This window comes from Schistocerca nitens, chromosome 6, assembly GCF_023898315.1.
Source record: "Schistocerca nitens isolate TAMUIC-IGC-003100 chromosome 6, iqSchNite1.1, whole genome shotgun sequence".
NCBI lineage: Eukaryota > Metazoa > Arthropoda > Insecta > Orthoptera > Acrididae > Schistocerca > Schistocerca nitens.
Genome location: NC_064619.1, coordinates 658,266,441 through 658,283,983, shown reverse-complemented (window position 1 = coordinate 658,283,983; position 17,543 = coordinate 658,266,441). Strand labels below are relative to the sequence as shown.

Genomic DNA, 17,543 nt, shown 5'->3' with positions numbered 1-17,543 from the left:
CTAAGAGGCCCGGGTTCGATTCCCGACTGGGTCAGGGATTTCCTCCGCTCAGGGACTGGGTGTTGTCTTCATCATCATTTCATATCCATCCGGCGCACAAGTCGCCCAATGTAGCGTCGAATGTAATAAGACCTGCACCAAGGCGGCCGGACCTGCCCTGTAAGGGGCCTCCTGGCCAATGACGCCAAACGCTCATTTCCATTTTTTCATCTCTGCAGCTGTCGCTCACTCCTGTCATCTATGGCCCGTGGTGCAGGTTGCCATGGCGCCAGATAGGACCATATTATCATGCACGGTAGGCGGTAAGCGAACAGTTTACAAACTTTTGCGCTACGGAAACGCTTCCACCCTTGGCCGGAACGCCAATGATCGTGCACTTTTGGACGTCAGATAAACCGCTCCGTTTTCGCATTACGTGCACTACACTATTTTTCTGCGATCCTGGGCACGCCTTACGTACTGTCAGTGCTGCCCCATGCCGTCTGTGAGTGGCTACTGCACGCTCACGTCGAACATAAGCGGTGGCCACATTACTTTGACTGGACCGCGTATTTCTACACACACCAAAAAACGTTTTGTATCGCCTCGGTTCCGAGAGAAAATTGGAAGAGACATCAACATAAACATCATTTCCGCCCTTTTTATTGCTCATGAAAACCACACATTGCATCTTGTACCACCATACAGCGAGACCTTCAGAGGTGGTGGTCCAGACAGCTGTACACACCGGTACCTCTAATACCCAGTAGCACGTCCTCTAGCATCGATGCATGCCTGTATTCCTCGTAGCGTACTATCCACAAGTTCATCAAGGCACTGTCCAGATTGTCCCACTCCTCAACACCGATTCGGCGTAGATTCCTCTGAGTGGTTGGGGGGTCACGTCGTCCATAAACAGACTTTTTCAATCTGTCCCAGTTGTATTCGATAGGATTCATGTCTGGAGAACATGCTGGCCACTCCAGACGAGCAATGTTGTTATCATTGACAAGATGTGCACGATGGGGGTGCGAATTGTCGTCCATAGAGGCGAATGCCGGCCGGAGTGGCCGAGCGGTTCTAGGCGCTACCGTCTGGAACCGCGCTACCGCTACAGTCGCAGGTTCGACTCCTGCCTCGGGCATGGATGTGTGTGATGTCCTTAGGTTAGTTAGGTTTAAATAGTTCTAAGTTCTAGGGGACTGATGACCACAGCACTTCCATAGTACTCAGAGCCATTTGAACCATTTTTTGACAGACGAATGTCTCGCCAATATGCTGTCAATATGGTTGCACTATCGGTCAGAGGATGGCATTCACGTATCATGCAGCCGTTACGGCGCCTTCAGTGACCACCAGGAGCGTACGTCGGCCCCAAATAATGCCACCCCAAAACAGCAGGGAACCTCCACCTTTCTGCACTTGCTGGACAGTGTGTCGAAGGCGTTCAGCCTGACAGGGTTGCCTCCAATCACGTCTCCGACGATTGTCTGGTTGAAGGCATATGCGACACACATCGGTGAAGAGAACTTGATGCCAATCCTTAGTGGTCCATTCGGCATGTTGTTGGGCCCATCTGTACTGCGCTGCATGGTGTCGTGGTTGCAAAAATAGACCTTGCCATTGGCGTCGGGAGTGAAGTTACGCATCATGCAGCCTATTGCACACAGTTTGAGTCGTAACACGACGTCCTGTGGCTGCACGGAAGGTATTATTGAACATGGTAGCGTTGCTGTCAGGGTTCAAAAGGGTTCAAATGGCTCTGAGCACTATGTGACTTCTGAGGTCATCAGTCGCCTAGAACTTAGAACTAATTAAACCTAACTAACCTAAGGACATCACACACATCCATGCCCGAGGCAGGATCCGAACCTGCGACCGTAGCGGTCGCTCGGCTCCATACTGCAGCGCCTAGAACCGCACGGTCACTCCGGCCGGCTATCAGGGTTCCTCCGAGCCATAATCCGTAGGTAGCGGTCATCCACTGCGGCAGTAGCCCTTGGGCGGTCTGAGCGAGGCACATATCAGCGACAGTTTCTCTCTGTATCTTCTCCATGTTCGAACAACATCACTTTGGTTCACTCCGAGACGCGTGGACACTTCAAAGTAACAATGCGGACGCGATCGAACCGCGGTACTGACCGCCTAGGCATGGTTCAACTACAGACAACAAGAGCCGCGTACCTCCTTCCTGGTGGAATGGCTGGAACTGATCGGCTGTCGCCCCCTCTCCGTCTAATAGGCGCTGCTCATGCGTGGTTGTTTACATCCTTGGGCGGGTATTAGGCGGTTGTCCCTTTTTTCTTCTTCGTTTGATATCTTGTCCAAGATACATAATGGTAGCCTTTCTTCTTGAATGCTTTTGACATGGGCACCCCATTATAGTTTTTTCACTTGGATAAAATCATTATTTGATTTCTGAACATTTCTCTGTCTCTGACTACTTCATATCTTATTTACAACTGCCTTGACGTGATTATTTTAATTCTACTCGCATTTTATTCTTTCGGTTAGATAAATTTATGGAGATACCATTTTTTTAATGGAGTTGTCCTCCGTTTCACTCATGACACAGGTACCTAGAAGAATGTTAACGGTGGCAACATTGAGTCACTGCCACAAATGCGCATTTGGCCTGAGCTGTTGTCCTGTGGACTAAATGGCTCTGAGCACTATGGGACTCAACTGCTGAGGTCATTAGTCCCCTAGAACTTAGAACTAGTTAAACCGAACTAACCTAAGGACATCACAAACATCCATGCCCGAGGCAGGATTCGAACCTGCGACCGTAGCGGTCTCGCGGTTCCAAGCTGTAGCGCCTTTAACCGCACGGCCACTTCGGCCGGCTGTCCTGTGGACTATGTAGATTACAAGATATTTTGACATCTCAACAGAAATGACTCACCCTGTGTGCATAAACCACGATAGAAAATGGATCCAATTTTTGAACATGTGGCACAATGGCAGCAGTTGCTCTCCGTTATGAGTAAACTTGTAAATAAGTACGTCGTCAGTAAAAATACCTTCCTACTGTTCTCATGTAAACCGTAGATTGTATGCCAGAAAATTTTGGATTAAGCAAATATGAAACATCTTAAATATAAGCTCTGAGTTTCGAATTTCCCTTACCACACAATGACTTGTTTTTCTTCTTGAATCCCTATGTTCTACTTAATGTTATCGTTTCAAAGTTATTTCAAAAATGTTCAAATGTGTGTGAAATCTTATGGGACAAATGCTAAGGTCATCAGTCCCTAAGCTTACACACTACTTAGCCTAAATTATCCTAAGGACAAACACACACACCCATGCCTGAGGGAGGACTCGAACCTCCGCCGCCGGGACCAGCCGCACAGTCCATGACTGCAGCGCCTGAGACCGCTCGGCTGATCCCGCGCTGCTCAAAGTTTTTTACTTACAAAATTTGCATGATTAGAATGTGGCATTTGTGAGTCATATTTATCCTTGTTTCTGTTGTTACACCTTACACAAAAAAGGACATTTGACCATTGTAGAATATTCTGGTAGACTTTAAATGAGAACATTTTTAGTGAGGCTTTACTGTGACGATTTATTTATTTCCACGTCACGTTTCGATGTTTTCAACCTCCACCATCTGGTGGATTTATGTGAATCAAAATGACGTGTGTATGTTGTGTTACGACTATGGAATAATCTGGGGCACTGTGTAGTGGAAGAGAACAAAAGAAAATACTATTTCAGTACATGGTTCATAATTTTGTGAAAGTCTTTGACCGAAAGGATGAACGAAAATATAAATGTGAAAGTAAAAACACTTCCAGTGATCACAGGCTCCTTTTCATGTCGTGTTTCAAAATATGATGGAGAAAGTGTTGCATCACAACAGAAGTAGGAGCCTGTGATAACAGGAAGCATTTTTACTTTTACTTTTATATTTTCGTTCATCATTTCTGTCAAAGACCACGATAAAGCTACATACCATGTACTGCAATACTGTTTCTTTTTGTTGCCTCCTACTAGACAGTGATACACGGCACCCCAAAGTCATAACACGCCACTCACATGGCGTTTGAAACCACATAAATTCGCCTGATGACGTAGATTTACACTTCCAAAATGCATTGTGAAAATAAATTGTGGCTGGTAAGAGTGAACTTGTTGTTACATTCGATACTCTGGATAGTTTTGTCAAAATTGTCACATACCATAACCAGCCTTCATACTGATAAAACCAGCCAATATAAATTAATTCCTGGTTAGAAATAAGGGTACAATTATGGTTAAAGTTAATGTCAGAGATTGTCATATCTAACTACTAAATATGCTTATTAATCTCCAGTGGCGGCTCGTGAATATACATTCCGGGTGTTCACAAACTTTTAGATTCAGATAGACTTGAGAATGTGCAATGAATAGCATCAGCTGTATAACAGTTATGCTTGCCAAAAAGTTTATACAACTACAGCCATTGCCAAAAATAGCAATAATATTAATAATAACAGTAATAATGATAATAATAATAATAATAATAATAACATGCATAACTTGTCTGAAAAAGAAGTAATAGTTTTTGTGGAATTTTGTTGTTTTTGTACACAATTAAGTACAGTTTAGGGCAAGAACAAAGTAATGTTAAAGCTTTCACTACTCCACGTTTCGCATTTTTGTGTAAGGGGAGTTCTTTTTTTTGTGACTAATGTACAAGATCCTTAACATGTGTAATACTACACGCGTTAACTTCTGGAACATTCTTATGTTGCACGTACACACCAAGTTAGCTTATTTTATGTTTCTTTGTTGCATGTTCGCATGTACGCGCACTTATTTGATTGCGACATTTCCTGAGTCAACGGATCTCGTCTGGGAGTCCTTAGTTCCTTAGCGAGTAACTTATCCTAGTAGTTTTCTTTTCTGTTAGCACTTAAAACATATTGAACAGAATTCATGTTGGCACTGCACACGGAAAGCTGATTCCAGCATAGTAAACAACCAATTCCAAACGAACTGCCGTTTGTGGAAATGATTAAATTCAGGTATTAATTTCTACCAGCATGGCCACCTGACTAGAATACAAATGAGGCGCCGAGAACCATAAGGACAAAAAGCACACCGTCATGGATCCCACATTTAAGTGAATATCATACGAATCAGTGAGACAGCTTCCTGTGAATGTCTTTTATACAGTGTGAGCCTACAGCACAGATAAACCTGACTCACCATAAGATCAACAGATTTCAGAAGCATGAATAAATGCTACAGTCTCACAATCGACGATGATGTGTTTTACGGTTCTCAGCGACCCAGCTGGATTAGCCTAATATAAAATTCAAAACTTGATATACTACAACTCATTCAGAAGCCAACGGAATACGTTTTTCTGTCGGTATAACTATAGCATGTTCTGATATCCGAACTAATTTTATTACATAGTGAGTGAATCGGCATATCTGAGAAATGTGCTGCCGTCCATCGGGATTTATGCCAAGTGAATAGGGATGCAAGTATGCTGCAGCGTGCTGCCACCTGATGACACTGAGGTAAACTAGTAGTTGAGTGTGATTCTTGAGTTTCTCCCGGCGTATTTGATAATCAAAATATCCACGGGTGTACTGCCGGTCTACAGTGTCCAACGGGCACAATATTTCGGCGATCATACATGTCGCCATCATCAGGTGAACTGACGGACTGAGCTCCTGTGAACGTGCCGGCACGGAGATCCGTACACTATGGCTGCTCAGGTGGAACTGGGTTCGGTCGCGGCGGCGGCGGATTTAAATACCCTCCGCCCGCGGCGCGCTCACTCCGCCGTCCGCGCCCCGCGCCACGGTCGCGCGGTGGAACAGATTGCGACGGCGTCTGAGATGACGTCGGTGTGATGGCTCCGTCCGCCGTGGTCGTCACAACTATACATTTGCTCGATTTACTCTTGATTAACCCAATCGCTGGTTCCCAAGCCTTGCTAAGATTATAGCCACAGTCACGATTTATGAGGTCGTCATTGGTGCGAATTTCGATGGCCTCTCTAACAACGCTGTCCCAGTATCTCGACGTCTGTACCAGAATCCTCGTGCGTTCATACTCCATAGCGTGATTTTCCGACAAACAATGTTCAGCGACCGCCGACTTGCTCGGATACATGTCGAGTATGCCTCTGGTGTTCACGGCATCGATCCTCGACGGTACGCATCGTCTGACCAATATACGACTTGCCACATTGACACGGAATCTGGTACACGCCGGCCTTCCTCAAACCGAGGTCATCTTTGGCGCTCCCCACCAGTGCACGAGTTTTATTCGGAGGACAAAACACCGTTCCGACCCGGTTTTTCTTCAAAATGCGGGCGATCTTTCCCGAGAGTGCGCCTGTATATGGGATAAACGCAGTGCCTACCTCCTCCCTCGTGATTTCATCCATATCCACAGGTTGTGCTGTAGTGGTCGGGCGGAGAGCACGTTGAATCTGCCACTCTGAGTACCCATTTTTTCGAAATACAGTTCTCAGATGTTCCAATTCCTGGGGTAGACTCTCTCCGTCAGAGATAGTGCGCGCCCTATGTACTAGAGTTTTAAGTACCCCATTCCTCTGTGAAGGGTGGTGGCAGCTGTCTGCGTGCAAATACAGATCAGTGTGCGTTGTCTTCCGATACACCCCATGACCTAGAGTGCCGTCAGGCCTTCTCTTGACCAAGACGTCAAGGAAAGGTAGTTTACCCTCCGTTTCAGTCTCCATAGTGAATTTGATGTTGGGGTGTATGGAGTTTAGATGTGTAAGGAAGTCAAGTTTATCCATACCATGTGGCCAGATGACGAAAGTGTCGTCCACGTAACGGAAAAAGCAAGTAGGTTTCCATTCGGATGACGACAGGGCTTCCTCCTCGAAGTTCTCCATGTACAAATTCGCTACCACCGGTGAGAGTGGGCTACCCATGGCGACTCCCCCCGTCTGTTCGTAGTATTCTCCATTAAAAAGAAAATACGTGGAAGTCAAGACATGCCTAAAAAGTTCAGTGGTCTTCTCGTCAAACTTCTGACTAATCAATTCTAGTGACTCTCGCAGGAGTACCCTCGTGAACAAGGAAACGACGTCAAAACTCACCATGATATCTGACTCACCCAACGTGAAGCTATCAAGGCGTTTAACAAAATCCACGGAATTACGGATGTGATGAGGGCATTTACCCACGTAAGGACTTAATATTCCCGTCAGGTATTTGGCCAACAAATATGTAGGTGCCCTGATGTTGCTGACAATGGGGCGTAATGGTACCCCCTCTTTGTGAACCTTCGGGAGTCCATATAGTCTAGGCGGTACCGGACCTTGGGGTAACAATTTCTTAGCGTCACCCTCCGGTAAATCTGCGTCCTTCTCAAAGAAGCGAATTTGTACATGGAGAACTTCGAGGAGGAAGCCCTGTCGTCATCCGAATGGAAACCTACTTGCTTTTTCCGTTACGTGGACGACACTTTCGTCATCTGGCCACATGGTATGGATAAACTCCTTGACTTCCTTACACATCTAAACTCCATACACCCCAACATCAAATTCACTATGGAGACTGAAACGGAGGGTAAACTACCTTTCCTTGACGTCATGGTCAAGAGAAGGCCTGACGGCACCCTAGGTCATGGGGTGTATCGGAAGACAACGCACACTGATCTGTATTTGCACGCAGACAGCTGCCACCACCCTTCACAGAGGAATGGGGTACTTAAAACTCTAGTACATAGGGCGCGCACTATCTCTGACGCAGAGAGTCTACCCCAGGAATTGGAACATCTGAGAACTGTATTTCGAAAAAATGGGTACTCAGAGTGGCAGATTCAACGTGCTCTCCGCCCAACCACTACAGCACAACCTGTGGATATAGATGAAATCACGAGGGAGGAGGTAGGCACTGCGTTTATCTCATATACAGGCGCACTCTCGGGAAAGATCGCCCGCATTTTGAAGAAACACCGAGTCGGAACGGTGTTTTGTCCTCCGAATAAAACTCGTGCACTGGTGGGGAGCGCCAAAGATGACCTCGGTTTGAGGAAGGCCGGCGTGTACCAGATTCCGTGTCAATGTGGCAAGTCGTATATTGGTCAGACGATGCGTACCGTCGAGGATCGATGCCGTGAACACCAGAGGCATACTCGACATGTATCCGAGCAAGTCGGCGGTCGCTGAACATTGTTTGTCGGAAAATCACGCTATGGAGTATGAACGCACGAGGATTCTGGTACAGACGTCGAGATACTGGGACAGCGTTGTTAGAGAGGCCATCGAAATTCGCACCAATGACGACCTCATAAATCGTGACTGTGGCTATAATCTTAGCAAGGCTTGGGAACCAGCGATTGGGTTAATCAAGAGTAAATCGAGCAAATGTATAGTTGTGACGACCACGGTGGACGGAGCCATCACACCGACGTCATCTCAGACGCCGTCGCAATCTGTTCCACCGCGCGACCGTGGCGCGGGGCGCGGACGGCGGAGTGAGCGCGCCGCGGGCGGAGGGTATTTAAATCTGCCGCCGCCGCGACCGAACCCAGTTCCACCTGAGCAGCCATAGTGTACGGATCTCCGTGCCGGCACGTTCACAGGAGCTCAGTCCGTCAATTCACCTGATGATGGCGACTTGTATGATCGCCGAAATATTGTGCCCGTTGGACACTGTAGACCGGCAGTACACCCGTGGATATTTTGATTAGTAGTTGAGTGGTAAAGGCTAGCTGTGCAAGGACTGAACCATGCACGTTGTTTGTCAAATCCGTATGTATTTGAAATGTCAGGCAATTACGTCACGCCAGTTGCGCATGCGCAAAAGCTCCTTAAAGCGTGCACAGCTGACGATGTGATCACGGCCCTGATGTCAAGTTTCACGAAGTCTAAAGGAGTAGCGATGTAGCATAGTGGGGTCAATTCAGTACCGTGTTTTTCAGATTACTGCATCTGCATTAAGTTTAACGTCATTCATAGAAAAATAACAAAAAAAATCCACAAGGTGTCAAAAATTGGGGTGTTCAAGAGCTCTTGTGCTCTTATGCAGCAGCAGCCACTGTTGTTTCTTATTCTGGAGGTTTGTTGAAATGTGTAGTTGGGAACCCTATTGACTGCATGTAAAGCAGAGCCCAGCAGAAACAGGGGAGGGCGAATCAGTGTTTAGCCATTAGTGAAAGTATAGACATCGTCTCTACAACAGGGGAAGAAGACAGGTAGAAATTGGGACCAGCGTACTTTGTGCGGGCTAAATGCTGTCGTAGAGGCCAAAGAGGTGCCATCTGTGTTGACGGCCTAAATGACGGTAAGTTATTGTGTACTGTGTTTGACAGTGGAGAGTCCGCTGGCACTAGGGAGGCGTATCAAGAGCTAACAACAATGGCAAGTGCGGTACCACAGTGCCTTGCGCCATGAAGGAAGCCCAGGAACGTACCTACAGCTTTTGCATGGGGGTGGGGGGGGGGGGCGGTCCAACACTATCATTTAGGAAGGTAAACCTGTCTTCGCCCACCACATAAGAAAGGTTTTGCTGTTAACGCTAATAGAGTCAATCAAGCAGAAATTAAGAAACCCACAAATACGTTAGCATTCATATTAGATGTGGGTAAAACTGTAGAGAAACACTAATTGATCCATGCGTCTTTAAATAAGACATATGTATTGTAGCTGTTGAGGTATTTATTTGTGAAAAAGCAACTAATTGTAAGCTAACATTGGAGGTAATTATATATTTTTGAATATCATTATTAATTATTTATATTAAGCAATAATATTATTATATTAGTCTTTGTATTTAAATTGTGGCACTTTGGCATTTTGCTGTAACTTCAGGTCGTAAGTTAATTTAAAAATAAACATTAATTACTTCAAAGTATTATATTTAGCCTTTTACGTCTTGCTGCTAACGTACTAATAATTTCTTCACAATCTAGTTGCACCGCCAGATCACGATGAACACTCATTAGAGCAAGACCAGTAAGTTTTTCACCTCCCATTTTATTCCTTATGTAAGTTTTTAGCCTCTTCATAATCGAGAAACATCTTTCAGGGATCGCCGTTGACACTGGGAGTGTGGCAAATATGATAAAAAGCTTTTTTTATCGAAGGGAAAAACAGTTCATCACACTGATCAATAACTTCTATTGCAGTGACAGGTTTTTCCTCTACAGATTTCCAGTGATTGTGCCATATCTCGTATTCACTCAGAATTGTTGTGCCTACATTCTCACCAAGAAATATTTGCGCTATCTTCTTAAGATTTTCTTTTGTTCTGGAGTCATTATTGGTTTTCTCAGGCAGAAGCATCTGAATTCCTTCGATTTTTTCTTCATGTGGTTTAAAACGAGCATCAGGTTCTGTGATCACATGTTCAATAAAGGGGTAAAATACATTTCGACGATAATATATTTCAGCAGTTTTTCCTGGTACTTTGCTGCACTGGGTTTGCCTTCCAGTCGTTCTTGGAACAGTTATGCAACTGAGCTCATCTGCTTTGCCTGCCCGAAAAGGACTGAGAACTCACTTTCATTCCAAATATTTTGTAGAGTAGTTTTAACTGTTTTCGCATAACTGCAAGTGTTCATGTAATTTTTGATATCGTCTACAGAATTCCTGACGTTATATAGGCTAAATAAATAATTTAAGCTATAAACAAAAATCTTCCCAGCTGGGGCATTTAACGATCAGCTACAGCTAGGACGACAGTGTACAATGATGGACCTGAATATCGTGCTTCATTCAAATAGTTGCTATTAATATAGTAATTGTAGTTTGATGCGACAGGTAATTTTCCTCTTTATGTGGAATCTGAACTGGCTAAGGCGTAAGGAGTTAATTTACAAAATTTTTTTAGCATTGTGTGTGTGATACGTTTCAATGTTTATTAAAATCACAGTGAAATGTATGAATTTGTTGACGCAGCAATATTTTGATCACATTCAGTTCTCAGATAATAATTGATACGTTTTTCAATCTTACTGAAATGTTTCTCCGTAATTGTGTACGAAATATAATAATGATCAATAACGGTTCTTGTTTTGGATGTCTAATCATACTTTCAACAAGTCACTTAACGTTCCTGTGAGTAGCTTAATAAGTCTTTTAGTTTTAATGTCTGTCATCATGGAGAAAGACTGTTCGGTATCTGCAGTCCCGTGCATATGTTACATGTTTTGTACTTGGCAGTGAAAATTTACGAGGGTTTAACATTTCGCCAAAGAAAGTTGAATTCCGCTACATTTTTAACAATTTCTGAATTGCGCCGCTACGCCACGAAGGCCAAAAAAACTCCAATACGCGTAGCGGAATTTCGCTACGGTTGGCAAGATTGCACTCACTTCCGTTGCACACATAGTGAGGGTGGGGGTAGACACCCCGCCGCAGGGCACTGCTATTTTTTGCAGCCTCATTCCTCCATGGCTTGTCACTACGTCAACCAAGAATTGATTTGACTCAAAAGAGTCACGGTTATTGTTGATCAAAATCATACAGAAGGATCATCCTCATAGGATATAGTAAACATTCTCCTTATTGCAGGAGGCGCTCTGTAGAAATCACTGCCATCCGAGACTCTAAAGGGAACACTTCTACCGAGAGAGAGAGACTTTGGTTCCAGGCTCTGAGGGAGAGCAGCCTTTGGTGCAGACAATATGACTCACAATTTTTCATTTATTAAAGCCACCACTCGTGGGCAAGGGCAATGCCAAGTATGGTGAGTAACTGGAGTGTTCGTAAAGCGAGTCATACAATGTACGCGAGGATTTCAGACTGACAGTTGGTCCTTCACATTTTAATTCATGGCTCAAATGGCTCTGAGCACTATGGGACTTAACAGCTACGGTCATCAGTCCCCTAGAACTTAGAACTACTTAAACCTAACTAACCTAAGGACATCACACAACACCCAGTCATCACGAGGCAGAGAAAATTCCTGACCCTGCCGGGAATCGAACCCGGGAACCCGGGCGTGGGAAGCGATAACACTACCGCACGACCACGAGCTGCGGACTTTTAATTCATGTTCATTTATCAGTAATCCTGAGCTCAACATGTGCTCAATCAAGATGGTGGGTGCACGCTTGATTCTGTCTGTAATTCTTTCTTTCGTCCCCGATTAACATTCGGTAATCACTGTGTGACTTCCGCGAGCCGGCCGAAGTGGCCGAGCGGCTCTAGGCGTTCAGTCCGGAACCGCGCGACTGCTACGGTCGCAGGTTCGAATCCTGCCTCGGGCATGGATGTGTGTGATGTCCTTAGGTTAGTTAGGTTTAAGTAGTTCTAAGTTCTAGGGGACTGATGACCACAGATGTTAAGTCCCATAGTGCTCAGAGCCATTTGAACCATTTTGAACTTCCGCGAACTTAATTGTTTCCAGAAATATTGTGTTGACATCAATGTTTTCCACTCAGATTCATTATCTGATCTTTGCCAATGTCCTAACATTGTAATTCAGTTACAACCTATGTTAATACTCGCCCACGTAACAGTTTTCTGTTTTTGTGCAGTCGTGTTTTACTTGAAGTCTACCGCAAACTGTAATAAATAGGGTTTACAGTGACCATTGTCTCACTGAGTAGTTTGATGCCCCCCCCCCCCTATTTCTATCATCTTGTGAGATACAGCACCCAAGTTCCACATATGCTAGGACCGCTCATGTTTAATAAATTTGTTTCATTAAGTTATTCGTTGCGCAGCACGAGTAATTCCTCTCATCTGGTCTGGAGGTCGCACTGCTACTTCATTTGTCGGAAATAGTGCGATCTCCATACCAGATGAGAGGAAACTCAGAACACAGCAAACCGTAAGTAATTACTTATTTACATAAAAATTTGCGACGTGAACTGTTCGATAATCTAAAAATGACAAAAAGTATCGTTATAGAGCCCATTGATTGCGCCTTAGAGCAAGAAAAAGGTGAAACGCGTCAGGGAAAAATAAATTAAGTTCCAGCAAGAAAAGGCGATTTTATTTACAAGACTAGTATTTCTTTGCTTGCTGCAGAGGATGGCCAAGCAAACAAACTTGTTACCCGTAATTAAATTCACGTGACCGTACGGGGAGTGATTTGACTGTCGGTAAGGTCATCTGGTACAGATCTTTCTGACATACACAATACAAAATTATAAATATGTCCTCGTCAGTCAGTTGAGCGCAGTTTGCAGGACCCATTTCATATGGCCCTACTATTTCAGGCAGATGTCGATATTAATTCAAGCCTACGAGTATCACACCTGAGCGCATACAAGGTGCGACAGTAAAGTCTGATGTGCAAAAAAATGAGACTGATGTGAAAAAAAGTGTTGCTTACCGTTTTAGTCAAGTTTAGTGTTGTCTCCTTCAAAGTAGTTCCCTTCTGATTGCACACACTTTTTCCAGCGCTTCTGCCATTGATGGTAACATCTCTGGAACTCATCTTCTGTAATATGCTCCTTGACCCTCATCACAGCTTTTTGGACATCTTGTTTGAAAATGGTGTCCCTTGAGCGCCGTTTTGACTCTTGGAAATAGAAAAAAGTCGCACAGAGCGATATCTGGTGAATAAGGTGGCTGTGGTAGTACTGAAATTTGTTTTGAGGTTAAAAATTGCTGTACTGACAGAGCAGTGGTGAGAGATTTTTCGGGACCATGTTTGCACAAATCTTTCTCATACCAAGATCTTCAGTTATTATTAGATGAACCGTTTCTCGATTGCAATCATTTTCATGGATAATCTTCGATCAGACCGTACGAGTTCACCCTGGCCAATTTGACATCCGTCTGTGAGGTTGATGGTCGTCCACTGCGGTCTTCATCTTCAATATTCGTTCTGCCTTCACTAAACATTTTTTTCCAACGAAAAACTTGAACTCTTGACATAACCTCCTCTCCAAAAGCCTTCTGAAGCTTGATGTAAGTTGTCGTCGCGTTTTCACCCAATTTAACTCAAAAAGAAATGGATACTGTTGCCATATATTATGCGGTTCCATTTCCGAGACACAAACAAGAGTTAACTTATTACAGCACAACTCACGACTGAGCAGTTGCATCGATGCGCCGCTTGGACTAGAAGCAGCTTATAGACCAAGGTCAAAGATATTGCGCCTACGCAAGCCTGCAGGATTGCCACATCTTGCACAAAAAATCAGTCTCATTACTTTATTGTCACACCTCGTACACTGTTTTATTTGAAAGTCGACTTTCCTAATACGATACTCTCTATCCTCATAGATTAGGAAGATGGAAATCAGTTACACATTAGTGGCGAAAATAAAGTTTATTGAAATATATTTGTTTCGAGGACGTACGATATCGACTCTGCACAGAGTCAGTCACTTCCATCTCTTGAGCTCAGTGAATCTAGAGACATTTCTTAGATGAAAATTAGGTATCTTTTGTCACTACGTTTCGGCTGTTTCCTTTTATAACTGAAACTGTGTTTCCAGAATGAGATTTTCACTCTGCAGCGGAGTGTGCGCTGATATGAAACTTCCTGGCAGATTAAAACTGTGTGCCGGGCCGAGACTCGAACTCGAGTTCGAGTCTCGGTCGGGCACACAGTTTTAATCTGCCAGGAAGTTTGAAACTGTGTTGTTCAACATAGTTTCCAGGTTCTCTTTTTTAAAAAAGTTTTACTTCTCGCTTAGAACCTATGTAGCTCATGACTGAAAGCTTCTGCATCTCAAACTTTAGTGTTTGTTGTTACTGATCCCATGAATCCACGAACCTGAGCCAATAATTCGTCTACAGATAAACAAGTAATAGTGGAGGATGCAGCAATGAATAACTCATTGTATAGGATATGTTTGTTTCTGCCTCAATTATTGTTGGTATAGCATTCCACGCTGCTATTAAAACATCTTTCCTCAGTTTACATGGTTACTTCATAATATCAGACTGATATTTATATATACATAAAAAGCTTCTACGTATAATATTAGGTATTCTTACGAACCACGCGGTATTTCAGAGGAAGAAGGACACAGTCACCATTCATCTAACGTCACACTTAAAATCTGTTAAAAATTGCCTCCCACTTCATATACCGCACTTAGCATGATTTTCCACTTTCATAATGTTGCACAGTGTGTGACTACTTTACTTAATAAAGTTAGAGGTGGGTCGGCTTCACAACGACAGTGTAATTACCTAAAAACTATAAAACCTTAACATTTTTTTGCAGATATAAACACTTGCTTTGCATGCACAGAGCTCTACTTCTAGCATCACATTACACAACCTTCCTTTCTACGAGGAACGTCTCTTCTAATACTTGCCTCCTTCGGCACCAACACTTTATTTGTATCGGCTTCGAAATCCATAGAAAATAGCTGTCCTTCGTGTTCGACGAGGGCCACTGGACCTGCAACAGACGACAATCCGGTAATTAATTGTGCACGTGTTTGGCCGGTTAGAAGGAGACGTTTCCTTTCACAATGTTTCGCTCATGTCACATTTACCAATTTGCCACTAACGTGTTCCCATAGACTTGGTCGTTGAAAACAAAACCAAAAGCTCTAATCTCGCAGTTAGTCTGCTGTTGATCTTTAGTTTTCTTTGCAAGAGATGCAAATATTTATATTATTCTTAAAAAGCGACTACGAGAGTGAGAGTGTTAATAATGAAACTTGCGATAGGAAAGAACACTTGATTTTATTTGTTTTATGTGATGCAATTTTATTTTACAATATTTGGCATCGCTATCAATACCTAAAGTTGTGTGGTTGCCTCGATAACATAGCAACAAACGTATCGATGCTGACAGCACCACAAGGTATCCAATCTCCAACCTTTTACGTATCTTTAAGGTTTTCCGAAAAGACTTACTCAGAATGCAATGTGAAATAAAGAAAATATAGAATTTTTTCATGAACCAAATTGAGTGAAAACTCATTTACAATGGCGAGGAGCTAAGGATTACTATTTCATTTGCAAACAAAATATAGGCCTAGACATAAATTTGGCATTTTTCGATATTTCCTGCGCTGCACTATTTATAATTGACTTTCTTAACTGTCTTTCATTCATTACTGTTACAATGTTTATGCCTATTCATTTGTTTTCCGAAAGACAAACGAATAGGCATAAACATTGTAACGGTAATGAATGAAAGACAGTTAAGAAAGTCAATTATAAATAGTGCAGCGCAGGAAATAACGCAAAATGCCAAAAACTGCAGATGGGAAATGAAGCCCGTCGAGACCAGCCACTGCTAGCAAGAAGGGAAGGTGCAGACTACATAAAGAAACACCAATGCCACAGAAGATTCTTTATAAAGAAAAGCGGAACGTGTCTGGTGTAATTCTTTTTAATTACATTGTAGTAAGCTCAAGACAGATAACCTATAATAAAAGATATCTCAGGCATGTTCCGTAGGGTTCATGTCTGGAGAACATGCTGGCCACTCTAGTCGAGTATTGTCGTTATCCTGAAGGAAGTCATTCACAATATGTGCATGATGGAGGCACGAATTGTTGTCCATGAAGACGAATGCCTCGCCAATATGCACTATCGGTCGGAGGATGGCATTCACGCATTGTACAGCCGTTACGGCGCCTTCCATGACCACTAGGGGCGTACGTCGGCCCCACATAAAGGCACCATAAAACAGCAGGGAACCTCCACCTTGCTGCACTCGCTGGCCAATGTGTCTAAGGCGTTCATCCTGACAGCGTTGGCTCCTAACACGTCTCCGACGATTGTCTGCATATGCGACACTTATCGATGAAGAGAACTTGCTGCCAATCCTGAGCGGTCCATTCGACATGTTCTTGGACCCATCTGTACCGCGCTGCATGGTGTCGTGGTTGCAAAGATCGACCTCGACATGGACGTCGGGAATGAAGTAGCGCATCATGCAGTCTACTGCGCACAGTTTGATTTGTAACACGACGTCCTGTGGCTGCATGAAAAGCATAATTCAACATGGTGGCGTTGCTGTCAGGGTTCCTCCGAGCCGTAATTCGTAGGTAGCGGTCGTCCACTGCAGCAGTAGCACTTGGTCGACCTGAGCGAGGCATGTCATCGACAGTTCCAGTCTCTCTGTATCTCCTCCATGTGCGAACAACATCGCTTGGGTTCACTCCGAGACGACTGGACACTTCCCTTGTTGATAGCCCTTCCTGGCACAAAGTAACAATGCGGACACGATCGAACCGTAGTATTGACCGTCTAGACATGGTTGAAATACGGACAAAACGAGCTGTTGCTGGGGAGAGTGTTCTGTCTCACGTTGACAAGATGTAATATAACTAAGATGTGAGGCTATCTACAGCTCAACTTGACAAGTATGTGGTGGCAGAGCTCAGCATCACATAAAATGCATAAAGACCTCTTAAAATGGGTACATACTGAGGATATGTATAGCTAGGTTCTGACTCTTGATCTGTACTCTCCAGTCATATAAATGTGATAACTTGTCAAACACCTGAATAATCGCCTTTTGCAGTGTGGACACAGTGAGACGTCCAATAAGAGAGTCAGAGAGGTTCTGGAAGGTACTGACAGGGATGTGGAGCCGTGCCGACTCCAGTGCTGTGGCCAGTTGCGCTAAGTTTCTATGTTGAGGATCCACAGTGCAAGCAGCCAGACGAGGTGATCCCTTGGATTCTCGATTGGATTTTGA

At 44.0% G+C, this 17,543-nt stretch overlaps 1 protein-coding gene across 4 annotated transcripts in view; it reads right to left on the bottom strand.

Annotated features, from left to right (window-relative positions):
- The window catches only part of LOC126263720 (venom dipeptidyl peptidase 4-like), a 358,865-nt gene that overhangs the window by 317,969 nt on the left and 23,353 nt on the right, over positions 1-17,543 (bottom strand). For all 4 annotated transcript variants that reach the window (XM_049960872.1, XM_049960874.1, XM_049960871.1 and 1 more), the window contains exon 3: positions 15,196-15,281. In XM_049960872.1, coding sequence (XP_049816829.1) covers positions 15,196-15,281 — 86 coding nt within the window. The remainder of the gene's footprint in view (positions 1-15,195; positions 15,282-17,543) is intronic.